The following is a 24,067-nucleotide window of genomic DNA, read 5'->3' as shown; positions in this document are numbered from 1 at the left end:
CATCAGATTCACCAAGGTTGAAATGAAAGAAAAAATGTTAAGGGCAGCCAGAGAGAAAAGTCGGGTTACCCGCAAAAGGAAGCCTATCAGACTAACAGTGGATCACTCAGCAGAAACCCTACAAGCCAGAAGAGAGTGGGAGCCAATATTCAAAGTTCTTAAAGAAAAGAATTTTCAACCCAGAATTTCATAACCAGTCAAATTAAGCTTCATAAGTGAAGGAGAAATAAAAGCCTTTACAGACAAGCAAATGCTGAAAGATTTTGTCACCACCAGGCCTGTCTTACAAGAGCTCCTGAAAGAAGCACTAAACATGGAAAGGAACAACTGGTACCAGCCACTGCAAAAACATGCCAAATTGTAAAGACCATCAACATTATGAAGAAACTAAATCAACTAATGGGTGAAAGAACCAGCTAGCATCATAATGACAGGATCAAATTCACACATAACAATATTATCCTCAATGTAAATGGGCTAAATGCTCCAATTAAAAGACACAGACTGGCAAATTGGATAAAGAGTCAAGACTCATCAACGTGCTGTATTCAAGAGATCCATCTCACATGCAAAGACACACATAGGCTTAAAATAAAGGGAGGGAGGAATATTTACCAAACAAATGGAAAGCAAAAAAAAAAAAAAAGCAGGGGTTGCAATCCTAGTCTCTGATAAAACAGACTTTAAACCAACAATGATCAAAAGAGACAAAGAAGGGTATTACATAATGGTATAGGAATCAATGCAACAAGAAGAGCTAACTATCCTAAATATATATGGACCCAATACAGAAGCCCCCAGATTCATAAAGCAAGTTCTTAGAGACCTACAAAGAGACTTAGACTCCCACACAATAATAGTTAAAGCCACTGCACTCCAGCCTGGGCGACAGAGTGAAACTCCATCTCAAAAATAAATAAATAAATGAATAAATAATAAAATAAATAAATAAATGATATATATTTTTAAAAAGAGTTAAGTTCTTATGGCATATTTCTGGTCACAAAAGCATCACCAAACTTCTAAATAAAGACAAAAGACTCTAATATTAAATATTGAAATAACAGTGAGTTATACATACATATAAGAAAGACTAAAACAAGTAAGATCATTATTTACTCAATTTTGGTGAATAAGTGAATGACGGTGGTCATCATGGTGGTGGGTTAAATCAAGATGTTTGCAAAGTGAAAACTTTAAAGAGTACTTCCTATCACCACACGGTTCAAAAACAATGACAAATATGGCAAGTTCACTGAGTGCTTTTGTACAGCATCATTTATTGTTATACATTTGTAAGATTATTGTATACTTTACAAATTTTTATTTGACAATAATTTGTATTCATTCAGTCATTATCCAACCCATTTATTCTAGTGGGTAGCTGGAGCCTATCCTGGGAACCCATCCTGGACAAGCTGCTATCTCATCAAAGGGCACGCACACACACATCCACACTCACTCAAACTGAGACCATAAAGACAGGCAATTCACCTCATGTGCACAGCTTTGGGATGTGAGAGGACACCAAAATGGAGAAAATCCACAAATACATGGGCAGAACATGCAAACCCCCCACAGACAGTGGCCCCAGCCCGGGATCAATTTTTTTTTCTCATCAATTTTATAAGGAAGTTCTGTTGAATGAAGCGATATTATTTGAGGACCTGTTCTGTGTGTGTGTGTGTGTGTGTGTGTATGTGTGTGTGTGTGTGTGTGTGTGTGTGTGTGTGCATTTGAAATGAAGTTCCCTTGTGATGGCTGGTCAAAGATAATGCCCCCATAAATATTCTCTATATTAGAGATGAACTTGGCTGTTCTTGCTCCCTAAAACATTTATCTGCTCCCCAGCATTTCCAAAAGCTCTTGTATTAGGTAAAGCCATGTGAAAAGTTCTGGCCAAGGACTCTGAGCAGACTTGACATGTCATTTTGGAGCCAAACCATTTAAGGGCTGTTGGGCCCCCTCCTTTCTGCCATGTTCTTTCTTTGCCATAGCAGCATCATAGGCCATCTGTAAGACACTGACACTATTAAACAGTGATGTCTTCCTTAGTCACACTGGACATGGAGTATCAGTGAGAAATGAACTAAACTGGGCTAAGTCACTGAGAGTAGAGGGTCTGTTACCCTAGTCTGACAGTGTCAGGCAGTTAAACATGATGGAATTATCCTGAAATGATAGAGGAGGTGTTGATATGAAGAGTAGGGATTATACTATATCAAATCATACATTTCTTGACTTCTAGGAACTGTGTGTATCAATTGAAAAGTACTGCATATTATACAAATATAACCATTTAGTTTTTGCCTGGTTGGTAATGACCTCTATTCATGAGAAGATAAAAGAAGGTTCTACACCTCTGACGATCCACTTTCTCATGAATTATTTCCTTCATCTTGAAGAGACTTTTAGATTCTCAGACTATACAGGCAGATTTATAGTGAAGATAATGAGGCTTAACCTTCAGTACCCCTCATATTATGGTCCCCTTCCAAGGCCCTATACTTAACTTGATAATTTTGTATTATTTTCCCAAAAGAGAATCCTCTCAAGTTGAATAAGCTTCAGGCCCCATAAAAACCTAGATCTAGCTCTAACTGATCTTTTACATTACTACATTTACCTGGCACTCGGCTTTATTTTTGTGTTTTACCAGTTATTTATCAAGTTCTCCAGAAGTAAACAATAAAAAAAACCTTCTCCCCTTGTGGCCTGGGCAATGACCATGCATATTTCCCTCTTTAGGTTACTGGGCCCACAAGATGTTTCCTTTGCCTGGGTGTTTAAGCCATTGATGTTGTGAGCTTCAGTCATCTTCAATAGCTCTCATTTGCATATGGAGACTGGCACCTACATATTCACATATACATGGAAACACATATACACACCCACAGACTTATGAACACACATGGAAAAATACATTTTGTGATGTGTTTATTTCATATAATAAGATCACCTTGTAATAGAGACCTTTACCACGTATCAATATCAGGTGAACAAGGCCACTGTCTAAAGATTTCTACTGCACAGGTCTGTCATTTTCACAAGGTCCAGCTCATCTCGGAGGCCACATAGTGTACTCTTAGGCAAATTAGTTAAACCATATTAACCTATGCTGATGAGTTTTTGGAGCTAGCCTATCAAATGAACAACCAAAAAAAAAATTTAAAAAAAACATCTGTATGATTACCAGGTGACTTTCTACTTCTCAAAAGTACTTTATTGTGTAAATCATGAGAGCAGCTGGCATTTTTATATGGATCCATTCTGGCTAGAAGGATGGCAGGAGGAGGCAAAAGGGGTGGCCAGGAAAAGTGTGGTTAACAGTTACACATGCAGGTAGCGTGTTAGAAACTCTCTTTCTAAAGCGATGATAAAGTACTCCATTCTTTATTTAACTCTCATAATCACTCTTCTTTTTTATCTGAAGAACCACATTTTTAGAAGCAAAATTCTAAAAAAAGTCAGCCTTTAACTTTGTATTTTTTTTCTCTAAATGTAGGAAAGAAGGGAAAATAGGAGGTTTTTGAAATTACTATAAATAGGGCTTTTAACCTAAAAGTTGATTCCTCAGCGGAATAGTTTAGATAGTTAATGCAAATAATGAAGCAGATTAGGGTTTTTTTCTTGAAATATTAGTGGCACTGAATGCTCATATCTCAATCTATAGGATATATTTATCAATCTTTGACCTCTACATAGGACAGAAAATTTTAGTAAAAACAATTAAAATATTTAAAGGGTATTATTTGTTTTTGATGTCATTCCAAGGGCTAAACAGTACACACAGGAAATTAAAAGATATCCCTCTTTCTTGTTTTATTAAGCACTGGGGATAAACAAATTAAGATACAGGGAATCCACAGTCAAATGTGTGGAACAGCATATAATAAATTTGTTGTAATGCCATGTAAATAAGTAATGTAATAATACAATAATATAATAAAGGATGCACAGAAGCACTGGATAAAAGACTTTCAGAACATGCCCCTTGACTCTAGAAGATCAATCAGAAGTTCTCTAAGCAGACAAAAGCATAAGGGCACTTGAGGCAGAGGAATTAGAGAATTGAATAATCTGATAGATGGACCATGGGGCTTGAGACTTCTGATGGCAGGAGAAACTGGAAAGGTAGGAACTGTCAAGGCCATTAAGATTTTTCTTCTTTCCTGATACTTGGAAGGTTTTTTTTTTTTTTTAACTTTATCCTATTGCAGTTGGGATATGACCAAAGAGTTGATTTCCACTTCAGGATATGCAGAATAGATTTGAAGAAAGAAATAGCAAGAACTAAACATTGTCATTGGAGATTCAGAAAAGAGTTTTAAGAGCAATGAGATAAGAGGATGCAAAAGATTTAGTTACATAAGACATATGGTGGAGAATTATGTTAAGGATGACCTGCAGGATAGGTTCTGAAAGGGAAGATCTATGATTTTAGTCTGTAGCATGTTGAGTTTGAGTGCCATGTGGGTCATCCAAGTGAACATGTTCGGTGGATGATTAGATATATGTCTGGACCTCAAGAGAGATGCTCTTAGGACCTGTTAGAACATGGGCAATGTGATTATGGACAATGTCAAGAAACATGGCCTTGCATGCTGTGAACCAGGAAACATACAAATTGAGAAGAAAGCTATATATTGGAGAATGATGCAGTAGTCTGTTCAGGATGCTATAAATACCATAGACTTGGTGGCATATGAATAACAGAAATTTATTTCTCATATCCCTAGAGGCTTGGGAGTCCAATATTAAGACACTGGCAGATTCATTGTCTATGAGGACCTGCTTCCTGGTTCATAGATGGCTGTCTTCTTGCTGTGTCTTCACATGGCAGAAGGGGTGAGGAAACTCTCTGGGGCCTCTTTTATGAGCATTAATCCCATTCATTAGGGCTCTGCCCTTATGACTTAATCATCTCCTAAAGGCCTCACCTTTAAATATGGTCACTTGAGGGATTAGCTTTCAACATATAACTTTTCGGGAGACACAAACATTCAGTTTACAAACGTGATAGCACCAAAATTTAAGGAAAAAATAACAGGAGGAAAAAAAGTCAGAAGGTAAGAAAAGATATAAAGAGCAGCATGTGGTGTCATGGAAATTGAGATGGAAAAAGATGTGTCAAAGAGGGCAAAATTAATAGTAGCGAATGCTTCTGAAAATTCCAGCAAAATACAGGCTAAAAGATTTTGATTTGACTTAGCAAGGAGGAGGTTATTAGTGATTTTGTTGATGTTTTCATTACAGGGTCAAAAGATGAAATGGAAGTCTGATTTTATAGAATTGATATGTAAAACACAAGACAGGATGTTTATGTATTTAGGTATGATTTGAATGGCCTGAGAAAGTGTATATTTAGCAGAGAAGAAATCAATAAAGGTGACAAATGGGGCAGACAGGAAACTACAGAAAAGAGAAAATAGTTGTTTAATCATTTCAATATACATATTTATAATAAAAGTAAAAATATATATAAAGAGATTCTTTGTTCTTTTTGAATGTAGGCTTTAAAAAATCTTCCAACTTTGTTACACACTAAATCATAGCCAAGGAAGATATCTGTGAATGATTATTAAGGACCATTGTGATGTGTAGGACACTGCTAGAGAAGGCTGTCAATAGAAAGATGGTAACACACATTTTCTGACTGTAAAGACTTTATAACCTAAGTGAGGCGATTAAACAAATAGGCAAATGACTGGAACAAAAGATAGGGTAAGATGAGTGCCATAGGGCTGTACAGGCAAAGTATCATGCCTGAACTTCAATTTATTGTGCCTTCTGATGAGCAGCCTCTGAAGCATTCCCTTCCAGTTTTCTCCAAAGCGGAAAATTCCCAGCATGGAAAATAATGAATAATAACAGCAAACGCTTATCTAACACTTACTATGGCCCAGGAACTGTTCTGGGTATATCACATTCACTTATGTTTAAAACTTTCATGATAGATAAATATTATATCCATTTGACAGATTATTAAGACAAAAAGCCTACTTTTTGAGCTTTAAAAAGATCTCTTACAGCCAGGCGCGGTGGCGCATGCCTGTAATCCCAGCACTTTGGGAGGCCGATGTGGGTGGATCACGAGGTGAGGAGTTTGAGACCAGCCTAGCCAATATAGTGAAACTCCGTCTCTACTAAAAATACCAGAAATTAGCTGGGCGTAGTGGTGCGTGCCTGTGGTCCCAGCTACTTGGGATGCTGACGGAGAATAGCTTGAATCCGGGAGGCAGAAGTTGGAGGTTGCAGTGAACCAAGGCTGTACCATTGCACTCCAGCCTGGGTAACAGAGTGAGACTCTGTCTCAAAAAAAAAACAAACAAACAAACAAACAAAAAAAAAAAACTCTTACATTTGTAAAGTGAGATTTACTGAGACAAAATAAATGTATTGGAATTCTTCTTATTCTGGTGTACAACTGAGACCATTGCTAGTAAGAACAACAAAGATACTCACTGGAAGGATTGTTGGTAACTCATGAATCTGAATGAAGAAATCTGGGACCAAGCTCAGAAAATGGGTAGATATCAAAGCAGGCTAGGTAGCAGATACTCAGTAGACAATGCCACATATATGGCCATCTTTGACATAGCTATCACTGGAAATTTTCCGCTGCCACTCTTGGACTCAACACCACTGGGAATGACTTCTTGTCTTTCGTCCTGGTCCTTTAGAAGTGCTAACATGAGCATCAGACGACTGGCTCTATATCCCAGGAGTTGAAGTGAAAACTTTTTGATCCCTCTAAATTTGTGTTAAGACATGGTTAATAACTCAAAACAGGCCAAAGCGTTTTTTCCCAGAAAAAGAACATTTAGATGATTTATACGCAAAAATAAACAAAAGAATCGGACAAATGTACATCTACATTTTTCTTATGATACTAACACCTCTCACTACTCCCATAAGGTGGCTCAATCCTAATATAAGTATTCTTTATACAACCAAAAAAGCATACATCCACTTCCCTAAGGGAAATAACTCAAAGTCTCCTTAGTTACTACATTTACCTTGGAGCCCAGGATCACTGTGCAATGTCCATTATGCTCCAGTTCTATTATGATACTACATTAATATTATATGGAGCAGAGGAAATGGAGAGGAAGAAAAAATATAAAGTATACAGATGCATTCATGATAAAACATGAAGGCAATATGAGTAGAGGTTATGATCTTTATTTCTGTATATATTTATGAAGCCATAGTTAAAATGTATTACTGTCCACCTCCACCATCTCTTCAAGCTACCTTTTGCCTTCAGCCAACAATTCACTATAACAGGCTTTACCTGGTAGGCTTACTCAAATATTCTTTCCTGAGAAATACAAGCCCTTGCTTGTAAAGTGTTGAGGCAGCCTTCCATTAACTTTAGCTCTAGACATGGAAGTATATGGAGATGTTCCAAGGGATGGCTGGAGCTCTATCTGTACTCCTTCATAGTTTTATTGTGTGTAAACTCTCTGTTTCCTGTTGATAATCAGACACTTACTGGGAAAAGTAAGCCTAGAAATTCCCTGGTTAAAGAATGGGCAGGAACTTAGCAAATCCAGTGGCATAAAACAAAGTGATGTTAGCATACAGAAAGAATCTGGAAGAACTTCTGGTACTACTGCCATAGGAAACTAGTAGCTGCTTCTTCTGGAAAGTTGAGCCGCAATGGCAGTGAATAATTTATAAATTACCTCTGTCTTAGCAATATTTCAAGATCCAGAATCATGGGCAAGAATAAATAATCAATCAGGTGCCCTCACTGTAGCCAAATGTAGGGGGAGGGAATGTCTGATACTTTTAGCCCCCATTGTGAATGACAAGCAAGTTTCTTCCTTAAAAACCCACAAAGCCTACTAATACTTTGCCTCATAAAACCGAGAAGCCTCACTTGCCTAAAATAAGGTAGGGAGACAGGTTACTCCCTTTCCACTACTGCCTCCTAGTTCAAACCCTGTATCTGTACCAGTATAAAAATAGGATCTCTTCCCCAGTATGAATGTGTTTGCTGCTACTTATGCTAGCTAGAAGTCTGCTGAATCACTCTGTATAGACTCATCCATTATGATATATTACTTACAATAAAACTGTTGGTCAGAAAATGTATATGTTTGAATGTATAGGTGGTGCTCGTATGTCTCATTTGTTTTATGTGTGAAAGTTACCGTAGAATTATGGATGAAGACAAAGACAGGAAGAGCTCAGCCAACAATTGTTTAAGTGTCAGTGACCCAGAAAGTGACAGGGTAGGGTGGAGAAGTTGCGTGAGAAGCAAGAGAAAGAGATCAGTAAACAGAACAACACACATACATACATATACCCCTAAACCTAGAAAAAGAACCCAAAATATTAACAGTGGTTATCTGTGGGTCATAGGCTATTACTTTCATTTTATAATTTAAATACATTTTCTACTTTTCAAAAATAATGCTGCTATTATAATTGAAATACAATATTTTAAATTGTTATAGTGACTCAGAAGAAAGTGTAAAATACATCTAATTGGAAGGATTAGCCCAATTTCTATGGATCATAGTGTTGGGGTATTAGATTTTGTTAAAAATTATGCAGGTGACATTTGTGATATGGAGCATATTGGCCAGGAGTGAAAAATAACTGGAGTCAAGGAAGAAGTCATATAATCATGGTTTTCAAGAACCATTAATGTTCTAACTTGAATGGGATGGGACGTGCTATTATAGGTCAAGCATCCCTAATCTGAAAATCTGAAATCAAAATGTTCCGAAGTCCAAAACTTTTTGACACCTGACATGACACAAGTGGGAAATTCCACACCTGACCTCATGTGATGGGTCACAGTAAAAATGTGGTCAAAACTTTGTTTCATGCACCAAATTATTGAAAATGTTTTATAAAATTACATTCAAGCTATGTGTACAAATGTATATAAGACACAAATGAATTTCGTGTTTAAATTTTGGTCCTATCCATAATATACCTCATTATGTATATGCAAATATTCCAAAATTTAAAAAAAAATCTGAAATCTGAAACAATTCCGGTCCCAAGCAATTTGGATAAGGGATGCTCAATCTGTAGAAGATAAATAACAGAAACAAATCAAGAAATATGGTAGCGCTTCTAAAGAGAGTATTTGAGGTAGAAATAATATATTGTTCTTTAGACTTTCTTTTATTATGTATGTGTCTGTACATATGTGTGATCTGTGTCTGTGTGGGTGTGTGAAATTTAAAAAAAATCATTCTGCTTAAGTCTATAATTTGCACTGAAGGCAAGAGTTACTCTACGCAGGAGTGCAACAGAATTCTAAGAAATCTTTAAAAAAGCGCTGGCTGAAAGGGTAGGAGTAGAAAAACAAATTAACCAACAATATATATATTGCTTTCTAGATTTAACTAAAAAAATTTTTTTAGACATAAGTGATCTGAATAATGAAGTTAAAGGCAGTATAGGAGACTAACACCCAGAACCCATAACTTTTAAAACTTTACATGGGCTATAGCATCAGTAGACCTCGGTCTCCATATTTCTGTCTTCAGTATTGGTTTTCTTACCATCCCACAAAGCCAGTACCAGATACGTTGGGTTTTTGTGATAGTAGCACTCTTATTTTGGTAACAAGTTCTCTACTGATTAAATCACTCATAGATGCTGGCCTAATGTAATTGATGTGGTTGCAAAGCACTTAATATAACTGAATTTTCTTTTGGATGATGTAAAGCACTAAACAGGTGTTCTCTATCATACTCCAAACAGGGATTTAGGAGGCCAGGTTCTTTCTATCTAGGGAATTTTTTAAGCAACAATGTTTTAAAAGCTTACGTATATAACCAATGAGTATTAAAGAGAAATTTTGAATAGCATTAGCTACATCGTATTTAGTGAACAATGTCATAATTATAGTGAGACACCCATCTTTCTAGATATATGAAATCCCTGTTGAAAATGGATGCAAATTTTACAAAGGATTTTTATGTCTTTTTTAAGTTTATTTTTCAAATTTTCTACCATTGGTATGTATTAAACAGACTTATGGTTAATATATACCATTTCTGTATATTTTATGATTCCAATATATAATTATATGGGTTCTCTCTTGCTTCTCTCCTCTGTCTTTTCCCTGTCTTCACATATATACCAAACAGGGCAAACCCATCAAAAGTAAATATACAAAAATCTTACAGTCTTCAAGAAAGGTGATAAGAATGTTTAATTTACTTTTCATAGTTCATATTTTCTGAATTTTTATAACAGCATATATCACCGACAAAATATTGAAACCATATTTTAAAAAATAAATTCAGAAATTGTTTTAACAAAATAAGCAGGAAATATAATTAAATATATAAAAGCAGGTAATAAAAGTCATCAACGTACACAGTGTCTTAATAAAAGTCAGCAGTTGGAGTAGAAATTACTATTCTAAGGTTTCCAGAAAAACCTAAATTAGCTTATGAATTGCTATATTTAGAAAGAATATGAAACAGAACATCAGCAATGTAATTGCAACATTGTCTGCAATAAATAAAATCAGTTTAATTGTTCCTTAGGCATCTGATCTAAGAAATTTTTCAGAGGTGCTAAGTCAACTTTAAGTTAAATTATGACCAATAAGAGAAACATTTTAACTAATCTTTATATTTTTAGAAGATTTATATATAAATCCATCTTGTGATGTAGAGTATTTCTTGCTTTAGAGTATTATTTCAAATTCCTTCAACTAAAAATAATGACTATAATTTAAGATGATCATAGGATGTGATCTGGCATTGATTCATTATATCAGTCCATTGGGAACTTCAAAGTCTAAATTTGTTTTCACAATTGCTACTTTTGTTTTAGCATCTTGAAGTCTTTCACAGGCTTTTTCAAAGGCAATCATATCCATAACAAATTTTTCTTCACAATGTCTTTTATATATTTCTCGAGACCTAAGAGGAGAAAGAAAGGTAATAGAATGAGATACTTTTAAATACTGAAACCATGCAATCTATTAGACTGTTAATGATGATAATTAGATGTCTTCAAAATAGGCATATCCAAGTGAGAAAGACAGAATTCCATTTATATAACTTGGTTATATCATTAAACAATATTCATATTAGACAAGTATTTATGAGATATCTATAAGCTATAATTAAAAATTCTCACAAACTATGGCTTAGATTTCCAAAGAGGCATCTAAACTACCCTATGTCGTCACTTAAAATACATCTACTTAAGCCTCACTAAACCCAAGCTACTTCTTCAACTCTGTAATGGACTGAATGCATTCCACCATATTCATATGTCAAAGTCCTAACTCTCAGTGTCTTTGAATGTGGCTACTTGGAGATAAGGCCTTTAAGAAGTAGTTAAGGGTAAATGACATTATATGGGTAGGTCCTAATCCAATATAATTTGTGTACTTATAAGAAGAGGAAGCAACAGCAGAAATGTGAGTGTACAGAAGAAAGGCCATGGGAGGACACAAGGCAAAGGTGGCCATCTGCAAGCCAAGGAGAGAGGGCTCAACAGAAACCACACCTGCTGACACTTTGTTCTTGCACTTCCAGCTTCCAGAACTGGGAGAAAATAAATTACTGTTTAAGCTACCCAGCCTGTGATATTTTGTTATGGCAGTCCTAGTGGACTAATACTCTGCCAAACCGGGGAAATGTCACAGGTCTTAGGAGATTTCATTCATTCATTCTTATTTACTCAACAATTATGTATTGTGATGCATGGCACTAACCTTAGATGCTGGAGACATAAATATGACATGATGTAACTACGCGAAGCTTATCAAAAGTTAAGAGAATTCAATGTATATAAATATACAAATGAGATTATGGTTCATCGTGAAAACATTACATAACAAGTCAGAGTGAGGAAAAACTTGAGTAAAAACTTGGTAAATATAAACTAAAGAGCAAGGAGGGGAAGATAAAAAGAGTTTAGAGTTAAAATAACCTTTGAACTGAATCTTGAAAGATGTGTATTTTCCAGTCAGAAAGTGGAAGAGAATTTTGTTCAAATTATTTTTATAGCATGAACACAGTCAAAACAAAGGTAGAGAGGGTAGCACAGCTTGGAATGCTCCAAGAACTGACATCAATCTAATTGTCTGGGTCTTACAGTCTGAGAAGGAGAACAAGGGAGCAGGCAAGGCTGGAGAAACAAATTTAGGCCAGATCATAAAATACTTTATTTATGTGTAGGTATACTCAGAAATCTGAACTTGAGGAGAGAAAGAGAGGGTTAAGTCTAAAAAGCCTGCAGCTTATTGATGATGTGATTTTAGACAAGATATTCATATTCTTTCTGGCTCATTTTCTTCATTGTTAAGGAGATAATCTAACTCATAGGGTTGGTAAAGGACTAAGTGGGTTGATACATTAAAAATTCTTAGGTGAATGCCTAACATTAAATAATTCATTTTACTGGATGGATAATAGTGGCATTCAACAGAAAGAAATGTAGGTAGAGCAACAAGATGGGAAGAAAGATTAGAGTTCTGACTGGAAATGGTTAGTGTTAAGAGCCTACTTATTCATGTGGTGATGCCCAGGATGTTGAATACAGAGAAGTGAAGGCTTATAGTTAAGAGTACAGGAAGTAAAGCCATTCTGCTTGGCTCTGAAATGTATTGTTGGTGTGATTTTAGATAGGTTATTTAAGTTCTCTCTGTATCATTTTTTTTTCATCTTTATAAAGAGGACATTTCAACTCACAGGGTTTAGTAGGAAGTAAATAAACTAACACATTTAAAATCCATAAAGGAGTGCCTAGCATTTAATAATCATTTTAGTAGTAGCTAAAAGTTAGCTACTAGTACTATAAGCCTAGAAATCAGGAGAGTAGTCAGGTCTGGACATGTAGCAGTGTAGAAATCATAGCAAAGGAATCTTGCACATGTAATTAAGGATACTAATTAAGTCAATAAATGTACTAAAATAGCCCTCCTACAGATAAACATTATAAGCTGTGAAGAAAATGTAAGTAAAAGAACTGTTTAAAAGTCTTAAGGATTTTTGCACATTGATTTTGTATCCTGAGACTTTGCTGAAGTTGCCTATCAGCTTAAGGAAATTTTGGGCTGAGACAAGGGGGTTCTCTAGATATACAATCATGTCATCTGCAAACAGGGACAATTCGACTTCCTCTTTTCCTAATTGAATACCCTTTATTTCTTTCTCCTGCCTGATTGCCCTGGCCAGAACTTCCAACACTATGTTGAATAGGAGTGGTGAGAGAGTGCATCCCTGTCTTGTGCCAGTTTTCAAAGGGAATGCTTCCAGGTTTTGCCCATTCAGTATGATATTGGCTGTGGGTTTGTCATAAATAGCTCTTAATATTTTGAGGTAATTTATTGAGAGTTTTTAGCATGAAAGGTTGTTGAATTTTGTCAAAGGCGTTTTCTGCATCTATTGAGATAATCATGTGGTTTTTGTCTTTGGTTCTGTTCATATGCTGGATTATGTTTATTGATTTGAGTATGTTGAACTAGCCTTGCATCCCAGGGATGAAACCCACTTGATCATGGTGGATAAGCTTTTTGATGTGCTGCTGGACTTAGTATGCCAGTATTTTATTGAGGATTTTTGCATCGATGTTCATCAGGGATATTGGTCTAAAATTCTCTTTTTTGTGTGTGTCTCTGCCAGGCTTTGGTATCAGGATGATGCTGGTCTCATAAAATGAGTTAGGGAGGATTCCTTCTTTTTCTATTGATTGGAATAGTTTAGGAAGGAATGGTACCAGCTCCTCCTTATACCTCTGGTAGAATTTGGCTGTGAATCTGTCTGGTCCTGGACTTTTTTTGGTTGGTAAGCTATAAACTATTGCCTCAATTTCAGAGCCTGTTATTGGTCTATTAAGAGACTCAACTTCTTCCTAGTTTAGTCTTGGGAGGGTGTATGTGTCAAGGAATTTATCCATTTCCTCTAGATTTTCTAGTTTATTTGAACAGAGAGCTAAATCATGAGTGAACTCCCATTCACAATTGCTTCAAAGAGAATAAAATACCTAGGAATCCAACTTACAAGGGATGTGAAGGACCTCTTCAAGGAGAACTACAAACCACTGCTCAACGAAATAAAAGAGAACACAAACAAATGGTAGAACATTCCATGCTCATGGATAGGAATAATCAATATCATGAAAATGGCCATACTGCCCAAGGTAATTTATAGATGCAGTGCCATCCCCATCAAGCTACCAATGACTTTCTTCACAGAATTGGAAAAAACTACTTTCAAGTTCATATGGAACCAAAAAAGAGCCTGCATTGCCAAGTCAATCCTAAGCCAAAAGAACAAAGCTGGAGGCATCACGCTACCTGACTTCAAACTATACTACAAGCCTACAGTAACCAAAACAGCATGGTACTGGTACCAAAACAGAGATGTAGACCAATGGAATAGAACAGAGCCCTCAGAAATAATGCCACACATCTACAACTATCTGATCTTTGACAAACCTGACAAAAACAAGAAATGGGGAAATGATTCCTTATTTAACAAATGGTGCTGGGAAAACTGGCTAGCCATATGTAGAAAGCTGAAACTGGATCCCTTCCTTACACCTTATACAAAGATTAATTCAAGATGGATTAAAGACTTAAATGATAGACCTAAAACCATAAAAACCCTAAAAGAAAACCTAGGCAATACCATTCAGGACATAGGCATGGGCAAGGACTTCATGTCTAAAACACCAAACGCAATGGCAACAAAAGCCAAAATTGACAAATGGGATCTAATTAAACTAAAGAACTTCTGCACAGCAAAAGAAACTACCATCAGAATGAACAGGCAACCTACAGAATGGGAGAAAACTTTTGCAATCTACTCATCTGACAAAGGGCTAATATCCAGAATCTACAAAGAACTCAAACAGATTTACAAGAAAATAACAAACAACCCCATCAAAAAGTGGGCGAAGGATATAAACAGACACTTCTCAAAAGAAGACATTTATGCAGCCAAAAGACACATGAAATAATGCTCATCATCACTGGCGATCAGAGAAATGCAAATCAAAACCACAATGAGATATCATCTCACACCAGTTAGAATGGCAATCATTAAAAAGTCAGGAAACAACAGGTGCTGGAGAGGATGTGGAGAAATAGGAATACTTTTACACTGTTGGTGGGACTGTAGACCAGGTCAACCATTTTGAAAGACAGTGTGGCGATTCCTCAGGGATCTAGAACTGGAAATACCATTTGACCCAGCCATCCCATTACTGGGCATATACCCAAAGGATTATAAATCATGCTGCTATAAAGACACTTGCACACGTATGTTTATTGCAGCACTATTCACAATAGCGAAGACTTGGAACCAACCCAAATGTCCAACAATGATAGACTGGATTAAGAAAATGTGGCACATATACACCATGGAATACTATGCAGCCATAAAAAATGATGAGTTCATGTCCTTTGTAGAAACATGGATGAAGCTGGAAACCATCATTCTCAGCAAACTATCACAAGGACAAAAAACCAAACACCGCATGTTCTCACTCATAGATGGGAATTGAACAATGAGAACACTTGGACACAGGAAGGGGAACATCACACTTCGGGGACTGTTGTGGGGTGGGGGGAGAGGGGAGGGATAGCATTAGGAGATACACCTAATGTAAATGAGGAGTTAATGGGTGCAGCACACCAACATGGCACATGTATACATATGTAACAAACATGCACGTTATGCACATGTACCCTAGAACTTAAAGTATAATAATAAAAATATATAAAAAAGTCTTAGAGAATGAGAAATATGAAATAATCAATTATATCATTATATCCATGTATACCAATGTCAAACAATTGGAAAATAAAATCAAGAAAGTGATTCCACTTACACTGTGACCAGAAAAGCATAAAATATTTAGACATAAATGTAATAAAAGATAGGCAAGGTCTATACCTAAAAATGATAAAATATTGCTGAAAGAAATTTAAAAAGATCTAAATTAATGGGGAGTTATATCATCTCAAAGATTATAAGATAATATTACTATGATGTCAATTTTTCCCAAGTAGATCTATGGATTAATAAAATTACAATTAATATGCCAAGAGCCTCTACGATAGAAATTAGAAATTAACATTTACATTTGTTTTAAATATATATTAATTCAGATTTATTTTAAATTTGTTAAATTTAAATGTTTTGAATTTATTAAAATTTAAATTTATATGAAAATGCAAAGGTCCTAGAACAACCAATACAATCTTGGGAAAACAGAACAAAGATGGAATCTCTATTTTTCATCCTGCATAACAATTTACCCATAAATGTATTGGCTTACAACAACCACCTTATAATAGCTCATAGTTTCGTTAGGTCAGAAGTCCAGGCACATTGTGGCTAGTTGGGTTTTCTGCTTAGGTCTCACAAGGCTGAAATCAAGGTGTCAGCCAGAGCAGTGGTTCTCATTTAGGTCTTGGTTCCTCATCCAGGATCAGTGGTTGTTGTCAGAATTCATTTTATCATCACTCTTTCCCTGTGCTTCCCTCCATTTTTAAGTCAGCAATATCATGTAAAACCTTTCTCATACTTTGAATCTGATGTTCTCTTTTGTCTCTGTATTTGAAAGGCTCATGTGATACAATGGCCCATCTGGATAATCCAGAATAATTTCCTTATGTTAAGGTTAATTAAGCAATATCCTTAATTACATATTTAAAGTCCCTTTACCAACACATTCACAGGTGTGCTATCTCATCATATTCATAGTTCTGGGAATCAAGGAGGGCATGGTATCTATCTTCTTGGTAGCCATAATTCTAACTAACACAGCAGCCTTACATTACTTGATTTTAAAGATTATAAGAATTATAAGAGGAGAGTTTATTAGCTTTTAACAGGAAAATGGAAACCTAATCATGAGACAGCAGAAAAGGAAACTGTGGTAAATATAAAATATATAGAATTTTATAAATATGGATATAGGAAGTTGAATGAATTAAAGCTTGAAGTCGTAAAATTTCTTTGGGAAATAGATAAAGTATCTTGTTGAGAAGGAGAGGGCATAAGTGGTGTTTGAATAGAAAGCTGTACTGTTGAAGATTTTAAATGGCTCTTGTAGGTAACAAGAGAAAGCAAGCAACTGTGGGAGCAGCTCAAGTTGGAGACCATAAAATTAATATTGGCATAAATCTATGGGGCATTGATTTCTTCTAGACATTTTTATCTGAATACAGGAAATGAAGATAGATAGTTGAATTGTTCCAAGGTGAGGGTTGTAAGGAACATTTTAGCATAATCAAGGCAATGAAATGAAAGAACTTTAGAGACACTGGAGAGAATGGACAAAATAATAATTGAATTAAAGAACCCCGGAGCCTACACTAGAAATGAAAATAAAAGTGCATAAAGGAGGTTATTTGATGGATGGGTGTCACCATATATTTGGAGGATATGTGTGGTGGAAGTAAAGGAAGAAACGAGTTGAGGAAGAAAGGAGTTGAAAAGATAGATTTTAGTTATAAATAAATATATAGGAGTTGAAGATTTAAGAGGTGGGGCAGTTCCAAGTGATAAGAGGATCTTTGTATGTGTCTATGGAAATCAGTTTATTAACGTCCAGTAGGATAAAGATTGTTGGTGTCCAAAAATGTTGATATTAGGTAATTGGGAGGGCTGTTCTTATGAATTTGGAAGTTAACAATGATTATGGCAGAAATTGGATGGAGAGAAAAAGCTTCATAAGTCAAAATGATGTAAAGACCACAGTAAATTAAGATGGTAGTATGGGGGGTCAATTGATGACCAAATAAGGACAAGTTGAAGATGGTGTAATTGAAAAACCACTTTATTTTCTAGCTCTTCTATGCTAAGTGATACCCTACTTCAAAATGGACACCCTGCTGTCCTGGCTTGAACAGTATCATCACTTTCTCAGAGTACAGACATGAATATCTTAGAAAAACCCCTGACTAGCTTTTATCTGATACATAGATTCTTTCATTTCAAAGTCTATCTTTAATTAATGCTTAAATACTCCTGTGGGTATTTTATTAACTTTCTAAATTAGAGCTTTATGGTTCCCCTTTTTTCTTTTACTCTTTCTCATTCCACATAGCAGGATTAGGGAGCTACATTCTCAATAATGACTTCACTAGTTATTGAAATTTATCAGAATGCTTTTAGGTCAAGAGAATAAAGAATCATCAGCGGAAAAAGTATCAGAATTGAAAAATTTCAGAAGTCTCCAGTTAGATTTCACTTTTTGATCACAGCTTCTTTCTGTATATTGATACCTAATCTTTATTTGAAAATATTTAGAGTAAAACTCAAAGATGCCTGCTGGGACATACTACTCACATAACCAAAACATTGCCCTATTCTTATGTTCTCTGCAGGTTAATACTTTTGCAGTAGCTTATGAGAGAAGATAATTCAGTTAACATATATTAGGATGCTGGTTTGAGTCTGTATTCCTTAAAAATTAATTATGGCCAGACATTCAATTTACTGTGAAAAAACTAAGCTGATTAAATTAGATTGACTTGCACTAGATTTGTATTTTAATACATCATACTAGCTTTCATTTTCTTTTCCAAAATACTTTTTTAAATTAAAATAAGTTATAGAAAATATTTCCAAAGCACACACAGACACACACACACACACACACACACACACACCCCACACAAAGTGTACACTAAAGAAAATGATTTTAAATTTGGAGGGGGAAATATATAATATTTTTCATACATAATAAAGTATTACATAAAACACATCAGTAAATAGCTTAAATTGCTTATAAGTAGGAAAAGGCAAATGCTTTTTCTTATTTAAAACTCCTTTCTAGCACAGGCTTTTAAAAATGATGCTGTTTAAAATTTTAAATAAAATAAGCAGTTCTGAAGATCTCTTAAGTGTTTCTATACAAGCCTTAAATACATATATACATAATTTGGCCATTTGAAATACCACTAGGATAAAACTGTGGCTGATCAGTTTCAATCTACTATCAGAGAAAAAATGTGTGAAAGACTTTGAAAGGCTAAAATAAAATTACTCGGAGTCCTGGCTAGTACACCCTTCAGAACTATCTGTGCCTTTCAATCTCCTTGAACAATTTTACAACTCTAAATTAAGAAAAACTATGAGCAATACAAATGATTCTTGTTTATAGAGATATAAATAATTGTGTTCAGCTAAGTTAGGTTTGATTAATGCCCAGTGAATATTGACTAGTTTTGCACCTATCTGTGAACTTAATTTAGCATTTTTGATTGCCAATATCAATATAGACATAGGAGTAGACATAAACATAGACATAGATATAATATATAGATAGATAGATAAATGCTCTTTGAATTCTCACAACTTATTTATTCTTTAATGAGTTAAATGATACCTTTGGCATGTGCTCATTTTATATTTATATGGGTCATGGTTTTATGTTCTTAAAAATGTTCCTTGGCAACTAATAAAATTTAAATTTACTAACTGTAAGTTAAAATATTTTGAGTCAACAAAGCTCCTACTTTACCAAATTTGGTTTAAAATTTTAAAACCTCCACCATAAGACAATTTCTATTTTTGCAATTGTTTGAGAAAGTTTTGTCCAAAGTGTGTCCTAAGAATTATTTTCTGAGATATTTCTTGAAAGGAAAGTTTTATGGTAAAATACATGTGTAAAATGCAATGTATCTTTCTGGTAGGAATCCTAATGGTCTTTACTGCACAACTGTCTACTGAGACTTAGATGCTCTTTTTAATAAAGTTGATGTTTCTCAAGCAATTGCACCGTCAACTACTCTTCATAAACTTTCTGCTATAGATACAGGAATATTCACGATCTCCTTGATCTCCCCTAGCTTCACCTATTTTGAACTTTCCAACTTTGCTTATCCTCTTCTCCTTGCCTTACCTGTCTACTATAATGGTATCCTCTCACCTCTCTGCTTTTCCAATGTGAATCAACAATAGTACTTCTCCTACTACTATTTTTTGTAACAATTGAAATGTATGCTTATGTTTGCCACTGGACTGAGTTCTTGGAGGATCAAGCATATCTTATTCATCTTTGTATGGCAGGGCAAGGGAGAATTTAAGTGAAGTAACACTCTGGTTTAGTTAAGGCTTCTCTTTGAAGGTTTTGATTTTGGAGTAGCAAAAAATGCTGCCCCCAAATATGGCACATTGGCACACTATGTATTTTAAGCTGAAGGAAACTGAGAAACTTGCAGAAGCAGAAAGATTGCTCTCAACTTCTGCCTCCTCTCTTTTAAACACTGTGACAAGTGCCATACTTTAAACCAGGAGGGAAGGAATATTACATAGAAAGGCCAAGAAGAAGCTGAACAAACAGGCCTTGCTTGGTACTCCTCATCCCCAGTTCATTACCATTAGGTCATACCCTTTTCTTTTTGTTCCAATCATACTTCTACAAAATTGTCTATTCTTCATCAAATCTAAGCATAATAATAGCTGTCCCTGGGTCTTCATTTTAGAAAGCTTCTAGGTCACATAATATTTTGATGAAATAAATTTGTTATGCCTTTTTCTTGCTAATCTGTCTTTGTTATAGAAGTGTCAGCCATAAACCTATTAATGTACTTGAAATTTTAATTGTCTATTTGTAGTGTTTGTGTTATTGCTGGTATTATTACGTAACTCTGTTAATCTCATTGCTTTTTGCCATATTTCCCACCTCAATTTTCAGTTTCTTGGGCCAAATGATCTTTACGTGCCTACGTCACCTGTAAGAGAACTCTTCAAGAGCTAGAAATGAATTACTACTTGAATTATTTGAATTGAAGGTAGGTACTACTTAGTAGAAGCACCAGTGATCACAGAGGGGCAGAAAAAATGTGCAGGGCAAATTTACTGCCATGAATTAAGCACTTGTACTAAGAAGTTTACTTAGTCTAATGATTAGTGAAGCTACTTTCGTAACTTGGTTAATTACATTTTTACTCTGTGTTTAATATTATTCTGATTATTTATCTTCATTGTAAAAGCATTTAGAAAAAATATACATTGCTTCTTATTCTAAATGACTTAAGTACAAATACATAAAAAGCACTCTCTTCTCGGTGGTTGTTATATGACTTAAATGAGTTTATATACAACCTTTACTAATTGAGGTTCTTGCCTACTTTCCTCAAGAAATATGTGTTGAATAAATTTGTTAACTAGGTACTATAGTGGGCATTGAAATAGAAAGATGGAGTGAATAATACAAAGACTTGATTATTTTCTTGAGGGGGTGGGGCCGAAATGGCTGACTAGAAGCAGCGGTGATTGGAGGCTGTCATCAAAAAGAACCATAACCGCCTCTGAATCCTGCACTGGCAACTGAGGTATGCAGGGTCTTCATCAAAACTGACTAGGGCCAGGTGAGGTGACTCACACCTGTAATCCCAGCAATTTGGGAGGCTGAGGGGGGCGGATCACCTGAGGTCAGGAGTTGGAGACCAGCCTGGCCAACATGGTGAAACCCTGTCTCTATTAAAAATACAAAAAACAGCTGGGTGTGGTGGCAGACGCCTGTAATCCCATACTCAGGAGGCTGAGGCAGGAGAATCATTTGGGAGGCGAAGGGTGCAGTGAGCCAAGATCGTGCCATTGCACTCCAGCTTGGGCAACAAGAGTGAAACTATGTCTCAAAACAAAATGAAAAACAAACAACAACAACAAAAAAACAAGAACTGACTAGGCAGCTGGTATGACGCACGGAGAGGAAGGAAGAGCAGTGTGCTGTGGTGGCCCACCTAAGGGCCACACGAGGCAGGGGAGCCTCCACACCCCAGTCAAGGGAGATGGTGAGTGTGCTACCCAGCCTAGGAAAGCGTGCTTTTTCCATGGAACTGTGCAACCCAAGGATTGGAGGATCCCACTCATGAACCCATGCCACCGGGAAGCCATGCAGATTCTCAACAGCCACTCAACTAGAATCTGCTTAAGCCTCCCAGGGGAGGGGCAACCAGCATCACAGGTGCCACTGCCTACTGTCTAAGCTGCCTGAGGTCCTTAGGGGAGGGGCACCAGCCAACACTGGGACTGATAGCTGCCTAACACATTAAGCTCCCAGGGCGGGTATAGGGCAGCAGCCATCTCTATAGCTCCAGGATATGCTTTTCCCCTGATGGAGCCAGGGAGGCTGGGTGGCTTGGTCCCAAGAGGTATCCCCCACAGCCCAACACACCGGCTGTGGCAGACTGCAGCCAGAATGCCTCTTCAGGCCCGACCCGGACCTTTCCCTCCTCACTGGGTGGGGCCTCCCTGCAGGAACTCCAACAACTCCAGCCAGGGGCTCAGGGACAGAAGTCTGATCTCCCTGGGCCTGAGCCCCTAGGGTGAGGGGTGGCCACAGTCTCTGCAGACCAGCAGACTTAACTTTTCCTCCTGCTAGTTCTGAGGAATTTGGGCAGCCCAGACAAGTGGGTTTCCCCCCAGCAAAACACACCTTTCACCAAGGGATGGTCAAAGTGCTTCGTTAAACAGGTCCTGCTCCCTGTGCCACTCAACTGGGTGAGACTCTTAAACAGGGATTGTCAGACACCCTATACATAAGCATTCCTACTGAGATCAGGTAGGTGCCTCTCGAGGTCAGAGACCCCAAAAGAAGAAGCAGGCACTCATCTTTGCTGTTCTCCAACCTCCTCAAGTGACATCTCCAGGCACAGGAGTGAACCAGATGAATAGTGCTTGAAGTGAACCTCTGGCAAACCTCAGCAGCCCTACAGAAGAGGGACCTGACCATTGAAATAAAAACAATCAAACATAAAACAACAACAATAGCATCAGCAAAAAAGAATTCCCAACAAAACCCCTATCCAAGGGTCAGCAGCCTCAAACATCAAAACTAGACATACTCATGAAGATGAGAAAGAATCAGTGAAAAAAATGCTGCAAAACCAAAAGGCCAGAGTTCCTCCTCTCCTCCAAATGATCATAATGCCTCTCCAGCAAGGGTGCAGAACTGGACAGAGGATGAGATGGATGGATTGACAGAAGTAGGCTTCAGAAGATGGGTAATAATAAACGCCACTAAGCTAAAGAAGCATGTGCTAAAGTTCTTAGCAAAGAAGCTAAGAACCTTGATAAAAAGTTAGAGAAGGTGCTAACTAGAATAACCAGTTTAGAGAGGAACATAAATGACCTGATGGAGCTAAAAACATAGCACGAGAACTTAGTGAAGCATACACAAGTATCAATAGGTGAATCGACCAAGTAGAAGAAAGGATATCAGAGTTTGAAGACTACCTTGCTGAAATAAGTCATGAAGACAAGATTAGAGAAAACATAATGAAAGGAATGTACAAAATCTCTGGGAAATATGGGACTATGTAAAAAAAAATGAACCTAAGACTGATTGGAGTACCTGAAGGAGATGGGGAGAAGGGAACCAAGCTGGAAAACACATGTCAGGATACTATCTAGGAGAACTTCCCAAACCTAGCAAGAAAAGCTAACATTCAAATTCAGGAAATACAGAGAACACCATTAAGATACTCCACGAGAAGATCAATCCCAAGACACATATGGGCAGCCAGAGAGAAAGGCCAGGTAATCTACAAAGGGAAGCACATCAGACTAACAGTGGACCTCTCAGCAGAAACCCTACAAGCCAAAAGAGAGTGGGGGCCAATATTCATCATTCTTAAAGAAAAGAATTTTCAACCCAGAATTTCATATTCAGCCAAACTAAGCTTCATAAGTGAAGGAGAAATAAAATCCTTTCTAGACAAGCAAATGCTGAGGGATTTCATCACCACCAGGCCTGCCTTGCAAGAGCTCCCGAAGGAAGCACTAAATATGGAAAGGAAAAACCAGTACAAGCCACTGCAAAAACACACCAAAATATAATGACCAATGACACTATGAAGAAACTGTACCAACTAGTGTGCAAAATAATCAGATAGCATCATGATGACAGGATCAAATTCACACATAACAATATTAACCTCAAGTGTAAATGGGCTAAATGCCCCAATTAAAATACACAGACTGGCAAATTGGATAACGAGTCAAGACCCATCGGTGTGCTGTGTTCAGGAGACCCATCTCACGTGCAAAGACACACATAGGCTCAAAATAAAGGAATGGAGGAAGATTTACCAAGCAAA

At 36.6% G+C, this 24,067-nt stretch overlaps 1 protein-coding gene across 1 annotated transcript in view; it reads right to left on the bottom strand.

Moving 5' to 3' along the window:
• Nucleotides 1-10,171: 10,171 nt before the first annotated feature.
• Nucleotides 10,172-24,067, bottom strand: part of LRRIQ3 (leucine rich repeats and IQ motif containing 3) — a 175,946-nt gene continuing 162,050 nt past the window's right edge. The window contains exon 8 of the mRNA XM_002810699.4: nt 10,172-10,910. Coding sequence (XP_002810745.2) covers nt 10,757-10,910 — 154 coding nt within the window. The 3' untranslated portion in view covers nt 10,172-10,756. The remainder of the gene's footprint in view (nt 10,911-24,067) is intronic.

This window comes from Pongo abelii, chromosome 1, assembly GCF_028885655.2.
Source record: "Pongo abelii isolate AG06213 chromosome 1, NHGRI_mPonAbe1-v2.0_pri, whole genome shotgun sequence".
Lineage (NCBI taxonomy): Eukaryota > Metazoa > Chordata > Mammalia > Primates > Hominidae > Pongo > Pongo abelii.
The sequence above is the reverse complement of the archived record's forward strand: the minus strand, read 5'-3'. Positions and strand labels throughout refer to the sequence as shown.